The sequence below is a fragment of the Arvicanthis niloticus genome, chromosome 4 (genome assembly GCF_011762505.2).
Source record: "Arvicanthis niloticus isolate mArvNil1 chromosome 4, mArvNil1.pat.X, whole genome shotgun sequence".
NCBI lineage: Eukaryota > Metazoa > Chordata > Mammalia > Rodentia > Muridae > Arvicanthis > Arvicanthis niloticus.
Window position 1 is genome coordinate 100,960,516 of NC_047661.1, and position 17,372 is coordinate 100,977,887.

General features: G+C 41.4%; 1 protein-coding gene across 1 annotated transcript in view; it reads left to right on the forward strand.

Moving 5' to 3' along the window:
• The window catches only part of Sec24d (SEC24 homolog D, COPII component), a 97,235-nt gene extending 83,150 nt beyond the window's left edge, over positions 1-14,085 (forward strand). Inside the window, exons 18-23 of the mRNA XM_034499565.2 lie at positions 766-904; positions 1,546-1,664; positions 4,996-5,175; positions 6,762-6,953; positions 8,781-8,870; positions 13,262-14,085. Coding sequence (XP_034355456.1) covers positions 766-904; positions 1,546-1,664; positions 4,996-5,175; positions 6,762-6,953; positions 8,781-8,870; positions 13,262-13,402 — 861 coding nt within the window. The 3' untranslated portion in view covers positions 13,403-14,085. The remainder of the gene's footprint in view (positions 1-765; positions 905-1,545; positions 1,665-4,995; positions 5,176-6,761; positions 6,954-8,780; positions 8,871-13,261) is intronic.
• Positions 14,086-17,372: the final 3,287 nt, after the last annotated feature.

Here is a 17,372-nt window from a genome sequence, read left to right on the forward strand (position 1 = left end):
ACTGTAAAAGAAAAAAGATTAAATAATAATAATAATAATAATAATAATAATAAATATATTTATTAATTACTTTTTTAAAAGTAAAAAAAAGAGAGAGAAAGAGAAAGGTTTACCTCCCAGTGAAGTTGTATTCTAAGGTGCAGGGCTAGGGGGTTAGACCTTCAGCATATAGGGGTCACAGTGTAACCTCTAGGATTATCTAAGCATTATATCATAAGCTAGTGGAATAGGACAGGCTGTGAGTATCAATTAAAGATATAAAGTAAGAAAAATATAAAGATCATAGTTTTCAAACATCAGCTTTATACTTAAAGGGTAGAGAGATTGACACAGGATGAGGAAGGGTTTTAATGGTTGGTTTTGAATCACAGGTGCCTGGGTAGCGGCTATTCACTGGCAGACCTCAGTGCACCATAAAATAGCTATGCCTTTTCATGGGAAGTGAGCGTGGGCAGAGCAATGAATGTATGCCAACATTGTTTCTGGACCTAGATCCTTGGTAGTAAAATCTGTGAAATGCAAGTCTGTGTGAAATGTGCACAGGTATTTACACGTGACTAGCTCAAAAGCATAAACCACTGAAATGTTAGAGTGAATGAATCGTTCTTCCCCCGGGTATTACTCAATCTTTAAAAATAATGGAGAAGCACTGGAAATTTTTAGAAATCATTCATCTGTACATATGATTCTACACATACCAGCGGGATTAAGTTAGCTAGGCTGGATCTGGTCGGTAATACCCGTGCCTCGATGTTGTTTCTGCAGTGCGCTGTGCTCTACACGACCATCAGTGGTCAGCGAAGACTCCGGATTCACAATCTCGCCTTAAACTGCAGCACCCAGCTAGCGGATCTGTACAAGAACTGTGAAACGGATGCCCTCATCAACTTCTTTGCCAAGTCAGGTAACATCTTGTTAATCTCATAGATCGGTGATTCAGTTGAGACTCATTGGGTAATTAGTCGGAAGCCAGAAAATACCACAAGAACCAGTGAAGTCGAAGGTTGGAGAATGGCCAGCTCCTCCAGCCGTAATGAGGGAGACCTGCCTCTCTAGGGTCAGACCACACAGATTTGGCCCAAGTTTTCTTACTAGTGAGGAGTCTGAGGTGAAATTTAAGTGTGTGAGTGTGCCCTCTAGCACTGCTGACTTACACCAGTGTTGATTGTCTGGGTCCTGATGACTAAGATGCAGGATGGGTAATTTCATTGCCCTTCTGAAAGTTTGTACTTAAGGTATGGAAGAGAGCATTCCAGTCAGCAGAAGTTAGGACTTGGGGAGATAACAAACTGGCCTGTCTTTTCTGTGTACGGAATTCTATTTCTAGTAGTCTCAAGATAAATATGGGCGATGTCACCCTTTGCTATAGCTAGGCCATTGTCCCTCTTCGATTAGATCATACTGTTTACTCAAAAGAGGAGCGGTGGAGAGCGCTATCCTTGTTTGGTAGTCCGAAGATAACAGCAGCTTGTTCTTGGTTATTATCCAAGGAGATCAGTTTCTAAAGCTTTCCTGTGTTTTCTATTTGCGGTTTTGTGCTTCTAGCTTTTAAAGCAGTTTTGAACCAGCCTTTGAAGACCATCCGGGAAATTTTAGTTAATCAGACTGCCCATATGTTGGCATGTTACCGGAAGCACTGTGCCAGTCCGTCTGCAGCAAGCCAGGTGAGGTCCCCGCTGTGCTAAGCAGCCAGCGTGTGTAGAGAGAGCAAGGGCATGCAGCTGCTGCTCCGAGATGCAATCAAGTAGATCATGCAGTCAGGGAAACTGAGGATGCAGCTGCGTGGGGGTGGGGGTGGGGGTCGGGGTGGGGGGATGTTGACCATGGACTTACATGCCTTTGTAGCCAACATCAGAAGAAGAAACTTGGGTTCTACAAAGTGTCTGAACCAAAACTGTGACAGTCACAAATACACTGTTTATAAACAGAGAAATGTCACAATATGCTAGGGTTCTCTTCTGTTTATAGACCTAGGTATTTTGTTGTGAAATGTGCATGCTTAAATATATTTTAGGTGTATAAATAAGGTTGCCATGAACTGATGGCAGTAGAAACAGTGGCTCTTTAAAAAGTAAATATAATTTATTACATAAATGATGGAATTATTTTCATTTAAAAGTTATATATATATAGACCTGGCTGCCCTGCCTCTCTCTGTGTAGACCAGGCACTCCTTGAATGTGCAGCAATCCTCCTGCTTAAACATTATTAATAGAATCACTTTGAAACAACTGTCTCTGGGCATTATCTAAGTGATCTGAACAATTAGGTAAACCTTGAGCCGCTTGCTTGGCTTATGTCCTCTAAGCACATGCTTCCCTGTGTCAGTAACGTTAGATGCTGGTTTTCAGGACTGGATCCTGACTACCTAACTAATTTTGACTGAAAAAGAATTCTGTGAGAAACTAGTAGAAATTGTTTTCTAATTCATTCTTTGTTAAAGTAGTTACTCCACCTTCGAGGAAGCTGTTAGCAGAAAGAGAATACAGACAAATTCTGCATCTAAATTTTCCAGCTGAATGAAAAAGGCAAACAAGGCAATCGTTTCTTAGCCTGTGCTTTATAGGGAAGTCCCCTTCCAACCACCTGAAGTGACTACTCATCCCTTCTTCTAACTTCTGTGTTGACAGTTATGCCTGGCTGGTCAGTTCTCTTGATTATCCAAGAGCTTTGCACTTTGGCAAACTCAAGTTTCAATACTATTGCATAAGTCAGTCATGGTGGCATACACCTGGGGAGGGAACAGGATCAAGGTTCCAGGTTATTGAGGCCTACCTCAGCTCTGTGAGACCCTGTCTTAAAAAAAAAAAAAAAAAAAAGAGGAAGGAAAGGAAGGGGGAGAGAAAAGAAAGGCAGGCAGGCAGGCAGAATTTGGAAGTGTGCTTGTTTGAGTCACGTGATCCCGCCAGGTGCTTACAGAATCCATCTTGGATGGAGTCTAGTCATGAGCACTTTGCACACATCCTTACTTCTTGTCCTGGATTTTTGGAAGATTCTCTTCTGCCTCTGGAGTATCTCCCCTTCCAGCAGGAGCAGTTGACATAGAGCAGGTACAATTAGTATCTTCCCTCGAAGTTTAAATGCTAATATCAAAGTGGTTTACCTTTAAAGACCTTAACTGAAAAAACAGTCTTACTTATCTAAGGGGAAGAGTAAAACTTACCATCTCGTTCTGGTTTAAAAGCTAGAACACTTGTGTCTACACCTGATCATCTGTTTTTATGGCTTAAACATAGAACAAACCATTGTGACACTTGTTGTATTCAGGATGAGCCAGTGGGAGATGATTCCTGCTCTTTGAAAATGAGATTTTTTCCTTTTCCATTTGAGCCTTTCATTGCACCAACAAATCTAGGGCACTAACATCCAAGGATGCCAGGGACTAACGAGCCAACGAGGTTATGGCACTAACGATCCGATCACCTCCAACACCCACCTCCACTGTACACTGAAGACCAAGCCTTCAATACTGCATCTTTAGAGCACTTTCCATATCCAGACCCCAACACCAAGCCAGACCATCAAGACACATACTTTGATTGTGTAACAGACCTGAGTGGACTACTTTTACTCAATTACCAAAGGCAAGTGAAGCCACTTGGATTCAGAATTTAAGGAGTCACCACTCTTGACTCAGATGCTCAGCCATGAGAAGCATCGAAGGAATGTTCCAGCAAATGTTCTGGTTTATATAAGTGGGTTAGTTACCTTTATGAAAGCTAATAAGCCACTTGTATTATTTGGGAGTAAAATGTTCCTCAAAAGGCAAACCAGGGGCTGAAGAGATGGCTCAGCAGTTAAGAACACTTGGTACTCTTGTAAGGACCGAGTTTGATCTCCAACAACCACATGGTGGCTCACAACTGTCTGTGACTCCAGTTCCAGGGGATCCTGCGCCCTCTTCTGACCTCTGAGAGCACTAGGTATTCATGTACTATGAATACATTTGAGCAAAACATTTGCACACCTGAAATGAAGTAAATCTTTTATTTAAAATGCCAGTGAAGTCCTCTTTAAAAAAAATAAGACAGAGACTTTAACTACAAAATTGCCAATTTTTTTTTTTGTTTGTGACTTCTTCATCCTTAGAAAATGCAAAATGTTTTCCAAACTCAGTCAAACAGGGTTCCGTGAGTTTTGACTCACCCCTAACCAGTAATTTTCTCTCCAGGGTAATTTTATTATGGAGGAGGGAAGCTCAGGAGAGACTTTACAGTAATAATCTGTGACACCTTTTCCTTCTAACCTCAAAAATATTAGTAAGACTTTCTTCTTGCTTTCTTCCAGTCTTTAATGACGCTTCCTCCATTGGCTTTCTTTCCTGTTTCTCTTCTTTCCTTTCCTCTGCTCCGTACAACCCAGCCCCCTCTGGTCAGCCTCTGTAGGGTTGTCTTCATAAGTGCCAAGCTCACCCTGCTGTGGTAGTTAACATGGCGGATATATAAACAACCTGAATATTCCTGGTTAACTTGAGACAGTGAGTAAAATTCCAAGATATTGAAAGGGTATATATGTACTTCTGTTTGTGAAGCCAAGAGTATTTATTCTTCATACCATGTTATAAATTGCTTAGCAATGGCACTGGGGCTGCTGGCTCTGAAACGTGACCATGTTCCAGTTCCTGCATCTTCTGTTTACTCACTCTGGTGCCTTGAAACGAGATCAGATGTTGAGGTGAAACATTCTGGAATGTGCTTGCCTAAATCAGCTAAACAGTTTGTCCTTTCTACTCCTTACTCAGCAGACGAGTAGAAGAAAGAGACTTCTGATATGAAGCTGTATGGTGTAAGATGTGGAATACATCCTGTCAGAGTCCTGAGGGAGCTTTTCTTGTCATTGAGGATTCTGATAATAGACACACACACACACACACACACAGAGAGAGAGAGAGAGAGAGAGAGAGAGAGAGAGAGAGAGAGAGAGAGAGAGAGAGAGGAATACAAAGAGAAAGCTATAAGTAGGAAAGGATCGTGAAACAAGTGTTTTCTCTTTCAGCTCATCCTGCCAGACTCCATGAAAGTGCTGCCTGTGTACATAAATAGTTTGTTGAAAAACTGTGTGCTGCTCAGCAGACCAGAGATCTCCCCTGATGAGCGGGCGTACCAACGGCAGCTGGTCATGACCATGGGCGTGGCTGACTCCCAGCTCTTCTTCTACCCACTGCTCCTGCCAATTGTAAGCATGGTCCCCGGAGATGTTTGGGAGGGAAGCCTGTGCTGGGCTCTTGTTCCTAAGAAATTCAAAGTCAGAAATGTGCAGCCCGGGCCTGTAGCAGAAGCTCTCAATGTTTATATGCTCGGCGTGCCTGGGGAAGGATGTAAGGAGTCCTGTTTCACTAACTTGTTCAGATTGCTTTCCTTTCTGCATTATTCTCAAGTTGATTATTATTCTTAGTAATCAATTAACTAGGCCCCTTTAGAAGTCTATAAACAAGTTGGTGCCAGAAAACTTCAATCGGATTCCATATCTTAGAAGACCACTGTACCTATGCTGGGGGAATCTTGCGTGGGCATGAGTGGTCTGTTCTTCTGTAATGTGTGACTGTCTAAGAGTTACCGTGTGCATTCAAAGACTTACAGATGAACATATACATGAAGGTACCCGTGCTATGCAAGAGCCCAGCTGCTTATGTCATCAGTGGCTCCCATGGCAATGTATTCCTCTCTGTCGAGGTGTTATTAACATCTTGAAAGCCCTACCTTCTGCCTGGACTCTTTCTTCCTGAGATACAGAAGGCCGCCAGTGTGTTGTATACAATTCCTCCTTGATCGTAGTAGTTACAGACAGTAGGCACTCAGTAGTGATGTGGCCAGTGATAAACTCTTAGAAATAAGGGAGATTACTTTGGTGAACGTGAAGGTATGACAAAAATTATTTCAAATGATCGATTGCCACAAAAAAATTGAATGGTCAACAGTGGATGGGCCAAGGGGTTAGAAACCGGAGCCCAGCCTGTGGGAAGTGTCTCCTTGCCTGCATTCCATCCCTTAGTGGCCCTTGTGTTCTGTGTTTTAGATGTCATTTACTGATGGCACATTCCTGTCTCTGCATGGGTAGCCACATCTGTCCCTCATTTGTTGCCCCCCAGACTCAGACATAACCGTCACTGTGCTCCTGCAGTCTCAGCCTCGTTCGTGACTCTGCTTCTTCCCATCATTCTCTGCTCCAGTCTGCTTGCAGCTCGGAGGTCAGACAGAGGGATCCCATTTGGATAGATAATGGCAGCCCGGCCCTGCTCTCCTCAGGCCAGTTCAGAGCATCACTGGCCCTGCGTTAGCCTTCTCCACCCCTTTCTGAGCTCTGTCCTTTTTATCGTGACAGCCATACAGGTCTCTGATGATCCTCAAATACCCTAGTCAGGCTCTTACTTCAGGACCTGCGCATACGTGTTTCTGTGTATCTGGAATGTTCTTCTTTTTCTTTCCCCAGGCTCAGCTCCTCACCTTATCTCACCTCCTCAGGTAGCTTTACTCAACATTACCTTTGCCAGCAGCCTTCCCACCCACCCCGCCCCCACACTGACACATATCCTAGTTACCGTCTGCTTTCTGCACAGCTCTCAACGGCCTCTACGAGTATGCAAGTCTTATTTTATGGAACAGGTCTTTCTTCCTCAAAAAGACCATTAGCTGCACAAGGCAGAGATTCTTGTAGGTTTTAATTAACTGTGTACTTAAAAGGGGGAAGGGGGAAAGAAAAAGGAAATGAGAGGAGAGAGGAGCAGAGGCACAGTTCTTAGTCTCTTGACTTTGCCCAAACAGCACACGTTAGATGTGAAGAGCGCAGCGCTGCCACCGGCCGTCCGCTGCTCCGAGTCCCGGCTCTCCGAAGAAGGAATATTCCTGCTGGCTAATGGGCTGAACATGTTCTTATGGTTTGGAGTGGGCAGCCCACCAGAGCTGATTCAGGGGATATTTAATGTGCCGTCGTTTGCACATATCAACACAGATATGGCAAGTATTCTTCAGTTTTGTGATAAACTACAAATACAAGTTCTTAAATTTTATGTGCAGTTTTATGATACAAAGAAGAAAAACGGTGTGTGTCTGTATAGCTCAGTTGAGAACTGTATTTTGAGGAATAAAAATTAGAAAGTGTAAAATAATTTACTGAAGTGTTAACCTAAACATGGCTTCACTAGAAATTGGTGATACAGAGGTTTGGAGAGATGGCTTGATAGCTTAGAATATTTGCTGTCCTTGCAGAGGACCCAACACACACACACACACACACACACACGAACACACACACACAGACACGTACACACATGAACACACACAGACAGAGACACACATGAACACACAGATACATACACATGAACACACAAAGGAACACACACAGACACTCACACTCATGAACACACACACACAAACACACACATATACCACACATGAACACACACACACACACACACACACACACACACTGGTGTTCACCAGTGGCTGTTCTCTGTATGCAGAGGCCCACCATTCTGCTTCATTCTCCTGACACATCGGTGAGGTGGCTGCTGCAGCACTGTGCTCCTGATGAACTAGTCAAGCCAGAGGCAGGTTTTTGTGGGAGGTGAGGCCAGGGGTAGAGCCTGCATTTAGTTTTCAACTCGTTTCTTCATCCTCGCTGATGAACTGCCCGCTGGAGAACATTCAGAATCCCTCATAGGTATTTTGCTACATAATAAGATTAATGAGGCACAAAATAAAAACCACACAAAGCAGATTGTGTCCCCAACCCTACCCTAAACTCTTCTCTTCTGTTAGTCATGACAAAAGAAATCGTGTGTTGATAAAGAAGTGAATACACATAACTATTTTCAAAATATCTTAGGAAACTCAGCACTAACATCAGAGCTAACATTGGCACAGACGTCCTTGTCAGCCCCCAGTACACACGAGATTATGGGTCTCTCAGCCATAGGGCAAGAATCCTGGGCCTGGGCTTGTGTTAGCATACCTCCTCACTAGCTTTCAAAATGAAACAAAACTAAGACCCAAATAGGGTTACTTTACTTTTAGGCTCACTTGGCACTCTGGGATATGTGTTATATACTTAATGTTATTTCTTGAATAAAATGATTCACCATGACGCCAGAAAATATCACAAGGGGTGGAGTGTGAGCATTAGTGATGAATATTCTGCCTTCTCAGAACTATGAGATACATTGGCTGTGATTTTTCCCTAAGACTTGAAGCTTTCCCGTATAGAACGCTTCCTCGCCTCCCTGGTGGCTAACTCACAGGCAGAGTGTTGACTGCATCTTGGTATGTTCTCACTGAGAAGCTGGCAGCATCAGCACCCTGTCTCTTACCTGAAAGAGCTCCAAAGGCAACTGTGCTGATTTACAAGCTAAACAGATGTCGTGGAAATAAAGCGGGCAGAGTCTCCTCAAGGAATCAGCCCTCATGGTTACTTTGATGCTGGAACACTGTAGAATTTGGTAAAGAAGGGAAAGGGACATTCTTTTCTCTCCCAATGTGGCATTGAAAGCACTTAATCACCTTCCTGAGAGAAGGTCTAAAGATACCCTCTTCCTAAAACACACTGCAGCCGTGACCTGTGTTTCTGAAAGAGATACCTGGTTCATGGGTGGAACTGTGTGCTGATACAAATGAGTGGTTTGTAGCTGAGCTTCCCGAGTTTTCAGTTTTCAGATCAAGGAACTGAGCCAATAAGTAGTCCACGTGGCACATGAGGGATGCCGCCGACATTCTGGTGCTCTTGTATTGCTGCTTCTGTTCTAAGTGTCTCAAGTTGTACTGAAATTGTGGTGCTCTTACATTTAGCCGTCGCTGCCTGAGGTGGGAAGTCCACACTCTGAACAACTCAGAATGATAATGAATAAAATTCAGCAAAAGAAGCCGTACTCAATGAAGGTAAAATGAAAATTTCCCCTCTTCCTTCAAGTGGCATTTCTTCAGAAACCTTTTAATGCATGTTCATAGTTATATCCTATGATTAATCATGTGGTGGTGGCCACCTTCATCGCAGCTGTGGAGGCTGTACCCCCCACACATGTCCATTGGCAAGGAAGAGCTGAGTCGGGCCGTGGAGGTTATCCTGTGCCTCATGGCCCCTCCTACCAAGGAAAACCAGGCTTTTCTCTCCTCTGATTTTCCTCCCTTACTCTAATAACCCTTGAGCTAAAGCCATTTCAACACTGGTTATAAAATAAGTAGGCCGGGCAGTGGTGGCGCACGCCTTTAATCCCAGCACTTGGGAGGCAGAGGCAGGTGGATTTCTGAGTTCGAGGCCAGCCTGGTCTACAGAGTGAGTTCCAGGACAGCCAGGGCTACATAGAGAAACACTGTCTCAAAAAGCCAAAAAAAAAAAAAAAAAAAAAAAAAAAAAAATGTAGCTAGGGGTAAACTTTATTCTGATGTGTGACTAGAACAGAAGCAGCTGGAGTAGTTATCAGATGTATTACGTGGAAATGCATCTACTGGTACTTTGAGATTGCTCTGACTTTCCCAGGGTGCTATCTCTATAAACAGACGGAAGCGTATTAAACCTACAGAAGTCACAGCCACAAGGAACGATGCTCTACTGTTCCACTTGATCCTTTCATTTCCATGTCCCTCCCCACTTTACAGACTGGTGGAGACTGTAAAGACTGGAAGGAGCCAGCTAATTTAGTCAGCATCCCACAGCTGTCTCAGGACAGACACAAGGCCAGGGCCACAGCAGGGACCCAGCAATTCCAGTTCCATAGTCACAGTTGCATGACACTCTTTCTCTCATAATGTGTTCCCAGAAAATGCTTCCCTTTTAGTCCCCGCCCTCCAGCTCTGCGTCTGTCCCTGTGTTTAGTTATGTCCCTTCCTCTTTCCTGCTCTGAGCTCTTCCCCACTTGCACTTCACCACAACCAGTAACTCTTCTTTCATAAAGCAGCTGCATCTCCGGGATTCCCTTCCCTTTCTTTTCTTCCATTCTGGAGCAACTGGGTCACACTAGGCATCAGTTTATCTACCAGGCTTCCAGAGAAGTCTGTGCTGACTCTCTTTTGCTGTGTAGATTTCACTTAGTAGACATTCTTCACTTGGGACACCAAAATGTGGTTGGTTGGAATGCAGTAAGGAAAAAAAATTAACAAAGCACCTGGTGTCACTTAATGAGCCCAGACCTGAATTCTTTTTCTAAGTCTTCCATCATCTCCTGTCTGTCTGCTGTGTGAGTCTGACTCAACCTGCCCGAAGGCAATCTTGTGAATCTGTGTGTCCCTGGCTCTGTGTATGGACCTGTCTAATAAAGACCTTTCCTCTCTCTTTATTGACAGCACAGAAAGTGTCATGTGGGGAAGGAATGAGGGCATCTTCAATAGAGTCTTACAAGGGATTAAGTCTTGACTCCAACTGACCCCAATGATGACAGCATCCCCAACATCATTGTTTGTCAAGCAGTATCCATATGTTGCTGTCAACATTCACGACTGCTTTTAGCCTGTTTGCAAGTCTCAGCAAATTATTTTATAACATGAAGCACACATGCATTATAAGTGAGAGACATGAAAAGTACAGCTAGGTAGTACATGGGAAACCCAAGGCAGAGTTGGCTGTTACACTGTTCTCTTAACGGCTATTTAAACAACAGGTTGATTGCACACCAGGATAGCAGTCTTAAGTGATCTCAAGGTGTATCACTGCCTGTCTGGGAGGTGCAGCAAAAGTTCTGTTCTCTTAGAATATAAGAGATACTTCCTCAACACCTCGGCTCCCATCTCCACTTCCATAGAGACTATCAAACTGCTAGAGGCAATGTGGCAGCCATAGTAGGCTGTGAGAGAGGAACTTCATTTCTCAAAGCCATGCATGGGCACATTCTATTCCTATATAGACAGACAAAACAACCCCTCAGCATAGTTATTGTCACTTGTTGCCTTTAGACATACGGCAAGAGCAGACCTCACCTAAGGAACTGTCTCTGCTGGACTGGCCTGTGGGTGTGTGTATAGGGCATGCTCGTGACTGCTGATTGATTTAGGAGGTCCAACCCACTGTTGGGCAAAGCCATTGCTGGGCAGGTGGCCTGAGTTGTAAAATAAAGGCAGCTGAGCAGGAAGCAGCTTTCCCCATGGCCTCTACTTTAGTTCCTGCTCCTAGGTTCCTGCCATGGCTTCCTTCAATATGGACTATAGCCTATCAACTAAAATAAACCCTTTCTCCCCATGCTGGTCTCGGGCAGCATTTCATCACAGTAACAGAGAAGCCAATGAGGACATCCCTTAAAGGAAATCTCTCCAAAGGTGCTTTAAGATCGCAACCTGATGCTCTCTTTCAGCTGAGCATTTCCAACTTGTCATGTAAGAAAGGCTGCTCTGACCATAGTACATCCTGAGTAAACACGGGATTTCCAAGGAAACAGGGGCCCTGTTCATGGGGCTCACATCAAGACTGCAGAAAACAAGACTCATACTGGACACAGGTCTAGAATGCTTTTCAGGTTATACAGTTTTCCTCTGTCTGGGTGGACAGAGTGCAGGCTATCTGTGGACCATGTGAACAACATCTGGGAAACGTTACATAGTATCTACAAAATGTACAGATATTTATTAGATTTCTCTGGGCTATGCATGTTTAGCACATGTGGGATTTGTATTGGCATTATACTAATAATGAAAATAATTGCTAACACCTGTGACAGGAATTGCTTGGCGGGCACCTAAGGTATTGTACATGGTTTAATCCGTTTAATCATTACAACAGTGCTAGGAGATAAATCACATTCTCTTCGGAGTGAGGAACTCTGGGCATGCAGAGGTTAAGTAATTAACCCAAGATTTCACAGCACAAGGCTTCATAAGTGCATCAAATTTAGACATCTTCCAACCCCAGGGCTGATGACAGAATCTAGCATCTCAAACATGCTAGTGTTATTCCTGAAATATAGCCCCAGTCTCCGGAAATTCTTTTGCACAAGTTCTTGACTTAGTCATTTTTCAATCTCTCTTTTTAAATTAAACTTTAAATTTATATATATATATATGTTTATATATATATATATATGTATATGTGTGTGTGTGTGTGTGTTTGAGTATAATATATACATATACATACATATATATATACACATTATATACATATATATGTGTATATATGTGTGTGTGTATAATATATACATATACATACATATATATACATACATACAAATATATATGAAATCAATGTGAACTTGAAGCCTTGATGCATGGGCATTCTCTTTATGACCCATGGCCTCCTGGCCATGCCACACATGCTATACAGATGATGCAGGTGCTAACTGCAGGCCTTGTGTGGGGGCACTCCTTATAGTCTCACCAGTGAAGGAAGTGGCAGGGGCCCTGGCTCCTCTTCCTTACATAGGAAGCAATGTTAGCATCTCCACATGGACTCAGTATGAACTAGGAGAGTTTCTACATTTTCATATTATATTTTGCAGATCTGTTGTTTCTTGCATTTACAGCACATGCCAATTAGAGCTTTAAGCGCCCAGCAGTATACTGAGCTGTAGCTGCACCAAGGGCAGTGAGTTTAGTGAGGGGTTTAGTTTCTTTCTCATATTTGCTGCATTTCATCTCTATCCCTTATTCATATTCTGGCCACCACCCACCTAGACTTGTGGCCACTCCACGTCTCCTTACCTTCTTCTAATGTACCTGCTACTTGTTGGCTCTCATTTCTTCCTCTGTACCCACATCTCTCCTGTCCTGCAAAGGGCCCAAACTCATTATTATAGTGATTGTCTCTAATCCCTTGCCACCCTTTTAAATGTCTGTAATAGGGCTGTCTCTATCTCTTTGCTATACAGCACACTACGCACCAGTCTGGAATGTTCTCTGACCTACCCTGTCCTTTGAGACTTAGGTGATAGTGATTGCTAGTGTGAAGCTTTTTTCCCATAGCATTTACTTATGATCAATTTTTCACGTTAATTTGCCACTTAAAATTGTCTTTGGGGTTTAAATGTTAGTGTCTCTCTCCTCTCCCAAGTAACAGGCATGGAGCTGGAGAGATGACACACACTGCTCTTTCAGGAGACTGAATTCTGTTCCCAGTACCCACACTGGGTGACTTATAACTGCCTGTAAACCGTGTGTGTGGGTGGGTGGGTGGGTGTGGGTGTGGGTGTGGGTGTGGGTATGGGTGTGTGTGCCTTTTAAAAAGCCACAGAAACAGGCATGCTCACATCATCCAGGCCCCACACTTCTCCACGTTTGGTGGGATTGAAACAATGAGATTTCTGCACCTTCTCCACGATCTGTTTCTAACCTGCTGTTATCGGGTTTCCTAGCTCATCATAGTGAAACAGCGAGAGCAGCGGGAGATGGCTTTCCGACAGTTCCTGGTGGAAGATAAAGGCCTCTATGGAGGATCATCTTATGTGGATTTCCTCTGCTGTGTTCACAAGGAGATCTGTCAGCTGCTGAACTGAGTCCTCTGCTCTCCCACTGAGGTTGCATTCCTGAGGAGACAGTCTCCGACTTGGTGCCTAAATTTCTGATGATAGTAGGCTAGTTTTAATTTCTTGATTACTTTCAGGATGGCTTGCCTGGACAGCACGCAGACCTTCAGCTTTGGTGCTCAGGTGGTAAGCTCGTGGAGGTGTGGTGGTACTGCAAAGGGAATAGTCCATTACTGGCTGTCCAACTTCTAATTTCTAAAGCTGACACAATTTGCATTTCATAAATACCTAGTTTACAGAACCATTTGCAGCCTCAATTTTCTTTGTGCTTGCTATATAAATTATTTTTCAAACTGTATAGATTCATGGTAAAATTATCTTGGTTTCTCTCCCTTTTACTGTGAGAGAAAAAGACTTCATTTTTATCTTAGACCTAATGTTTTTAAAACCCCGTGACTACATTAAACAGATTTTTTTTTTCAACTTAAGATCTGCACAGCAGACTTTTAAAAAGCCTGAAATCTGTCTGGTAGAACAATTTGTGTTCTCCTTTTTTCATAATTATATATTGTCTGTTTAAAATATTTTCCAGTTGTTTTGTCTATAAAAAAAACGGTATCTATATTCTTAATGGTTCTTTGTACAATTTTGATGGTTTCTACCTGTATATAATGGATCTTAACCAATATCAATAAATTACTTCATGTACTCTGGCTTACTGTGTGTTTTTTTAAGCCAAAATTAAATTTTATTTCACATTGATAGAAACTGAAAAACATGACATTTTCCCACATTACAGCACACAAATTCAATAGAATATTTCTTATCCCAAATAAATCTTCACAAATAGAATAATTGAAGTAAATTCAAGTTCGTCAAAGTAAAGCAAAATAGTAATGAGTGTTTGAAATTGCTTTAAACCCAGACATAAACATTCGGCTTCATTGTTAACATTCTATCTAGGACTTACCAAAATGGTCTCCATATCAGTTAGCACCCGTTATAAAGATGCTTCTTCTTGGTCATATGGAAAACAAGAAAAGCAGCTGTTCAGAAATAGCCATAACTTTTGCAACATGGTAACAGTTATAAATATGGGTTTTATATATGTGGGTTCTAACCAGTCCTTATTACCCCAAAATTAAATAATTTTCACCAGTATTTTGAACATGTTGATGATTTAAAATCAAATGACTGTTATCTTAATGTTTGTACAGGAGACTGATTATCAAAAGCTCTTTCACTTAAGATGAAAATTTCAAATTAGTATGTTACCTAGATAAAAATAAAACAAAATTCTGCTTGCTCATCTTGAACAGTATTTGGTTTTAAGCATAACATGTACAGAAAATGTAAACTTAAACTCTGCTATGTTTAAGAAATTATATTTTAAAACCAGTCACAAGTATTTCTAAACATGCCAAGATATTATTTACCCTTTAAGTTTTTTACAGAAAAATAAAACCACAGAATTATTACCAGGCAGGACTGAAGATACTGATAACTCTACAGCCTAAAGTTGGATTAAGGTGTAGTTATTTGAAATATATAAGCTTAACTAATGTTTGGTTTCTTTTCACATTACCTAGATTATAAATACTGTATGTCTGTGTTTCAAAATGTCAAAATAATATATAGTGACAGATTATTTTTTTATGACAGAGGGGCAATACTAGTTTTCTATGGAAAAATAAAAAAAAAAAAAACAACCTATTTTTTTTTTCTTGAGAGGAGAAAAATTACATAGAAGGGGAAAAAAAAAGGCTGGTCCCCCAATAGAAGGGCCATTAATTGAAGAGAGCAGTATTACTTTTTGACACTTAAAAGCACTACCCATATTATTAATGATAATGTAATACCATCTGATTAGTTCCTTTTCTTAGGTATTACAGTCATGTATATATGATTACAAACATAAAAATATAGACACTGCATGGTGACTGAGCAATCGTGGAGTAAAACTATAGTCTGATTCACAGAACTAAGAAGTCACTTACATCTTTACAGCTTGTTTAGACCTGAACACATTTTCAGAGCGCATATTAGTAATTTTTAAATGCTGTAATAAAACTCTGCTGGTGTTATCTTATTTTGCTGAATTAATTTGAGACAAAGAAGCTAGTTGCTTCACTTACCTACTGTAATTCTAGTATATTCTGAATGGTATAATACAAATATATGCATAGAAACTTAAAAGGATCATACATTTCCCATGAGGGAGACATCATTTAGACTGTCTCATTGGTATGCATTTGCGAAACATTTTTAACACTGCAAACATTAGAAGTTTTCTGATCAGTCATGGGAAAAGGTTTATACTCTACTACTGTGATGCTGGTGAGCTCCTACTCAAGGCCTCTTAGTGACGTCAACCAATTGGAGGCAGGAGCTCATCAATGAAGTGCTTGACATCCATCATTTTCTGCTGACGTGAGCTGCGCATCATGTCCTCATAGGTTTTGAAGGCTACATTGGCTGGATTTACCAATGCTTTTAGTCTTTCAACAGTAAGAGAACCAAACATTAGGGGAACTAAAGGGTCACAATCTCCATGGCACTGGAGAACAGAGATATCTCGATTAGCACTATTGATAGGCCCCTGTGAAAACAAAGCCCGAAGTGGAAGCCAGCAACTGAGTGTAGTGACACCAGCCAGTTTCTGCTGTGTGGTGAGAGCAGTGTATAAGGATAAGGCACCTCCCTGAGGAAGACCTCCAAAAATAACTGTTAGAAGGACTGCCATTCTTCACTTCTTCATCTATCAAGGCTTTTACCCATCCGTGCCCAGTATCTCCCAATCCGTGAAGAAAACCACTGAGGTGGGCACAATGGCGGGCATGGGGCGGACATGTTGTTGCCCCATATCCACCGGTTGGCGGACAGCGTGTCGCACTTACTGTGTCTTAGGTCTTTTGAAAATTTAAACAAAAATAAGGACATCACTAAAAGTGCATGGCAAAAATTCCCACTGGATGGCTGAGAACAAATCTGGATAAAAATAAAGAATCTTTGTAAAGGGTTTAGTAGTATAGTATCGGGCCATAAGAAACACTCCTTGGAAATGGTATTTACAAGCTCTTGAATACAGATAGATCCAGCCGAGCTGCTGGTGCCTGGAGGACTCTGCTCTTGGCTTCTTGTGATACGTTTCCTTCAGTATATATAGTAATAAATAGTTCTCTTAAAAGCTTTTTAAAAATCATTGAATATGTCCTTGTAAGAAAAGTAAATGGAAACTGATCACATGGGACCATTATTAATGAATATATATATATACATACATATATTATTATTATATATATTAATAATTATATTATTGATATATAATATTAATTATTATATTATATTATAATATATATATATTTTTTTTGGTAAAAATAGCTTTATTCTCCTTCAAACATAAACCATCACTCTTGGGGGAAGGAAGGTGGCGGGGTGGTCCAAGGCTGACTTAAATGGGGTGGGGGGAGATTAAGAAGTCCCACCCCATTGCCTAGCTGAGATAAGATTACATCCCTAACACTGTGTATAAATATCTCCTTATATTAAAATTTTTTTTTTTTTAGACCAGGAAAACAGGATTTTTCTTTTATTTACAAGCAAGCAAAGCCCACACAAATAACCAAGATCTCATTGGCTATACTAGAAATGCAATGGTAACATAATATATGGGGTTCTGTCTTGGTTTTGTTTCCAAGGGCCTCTTTTGCGGTAGCCAAGTGCTTAACTCTCTTCTCACTTAATAATAATATATAATAACATAATATATTATATAATATAATAATTATTAATTATTATATTAATAATAATATATATACATATATATGTATGTATGTATGTATGTATGTAAATGTAGAATGGCTTTGAATGGCAACTCTTCCATGGGTGCCTTCCTCAACTTCATCACAGACATGATATGTTAATTGCTGCAGCACAGTGGAGTACATAACACCTCCCAGATCTTCAGGCCTATTTCTACACTTGTTCCTAGCAGCAAACT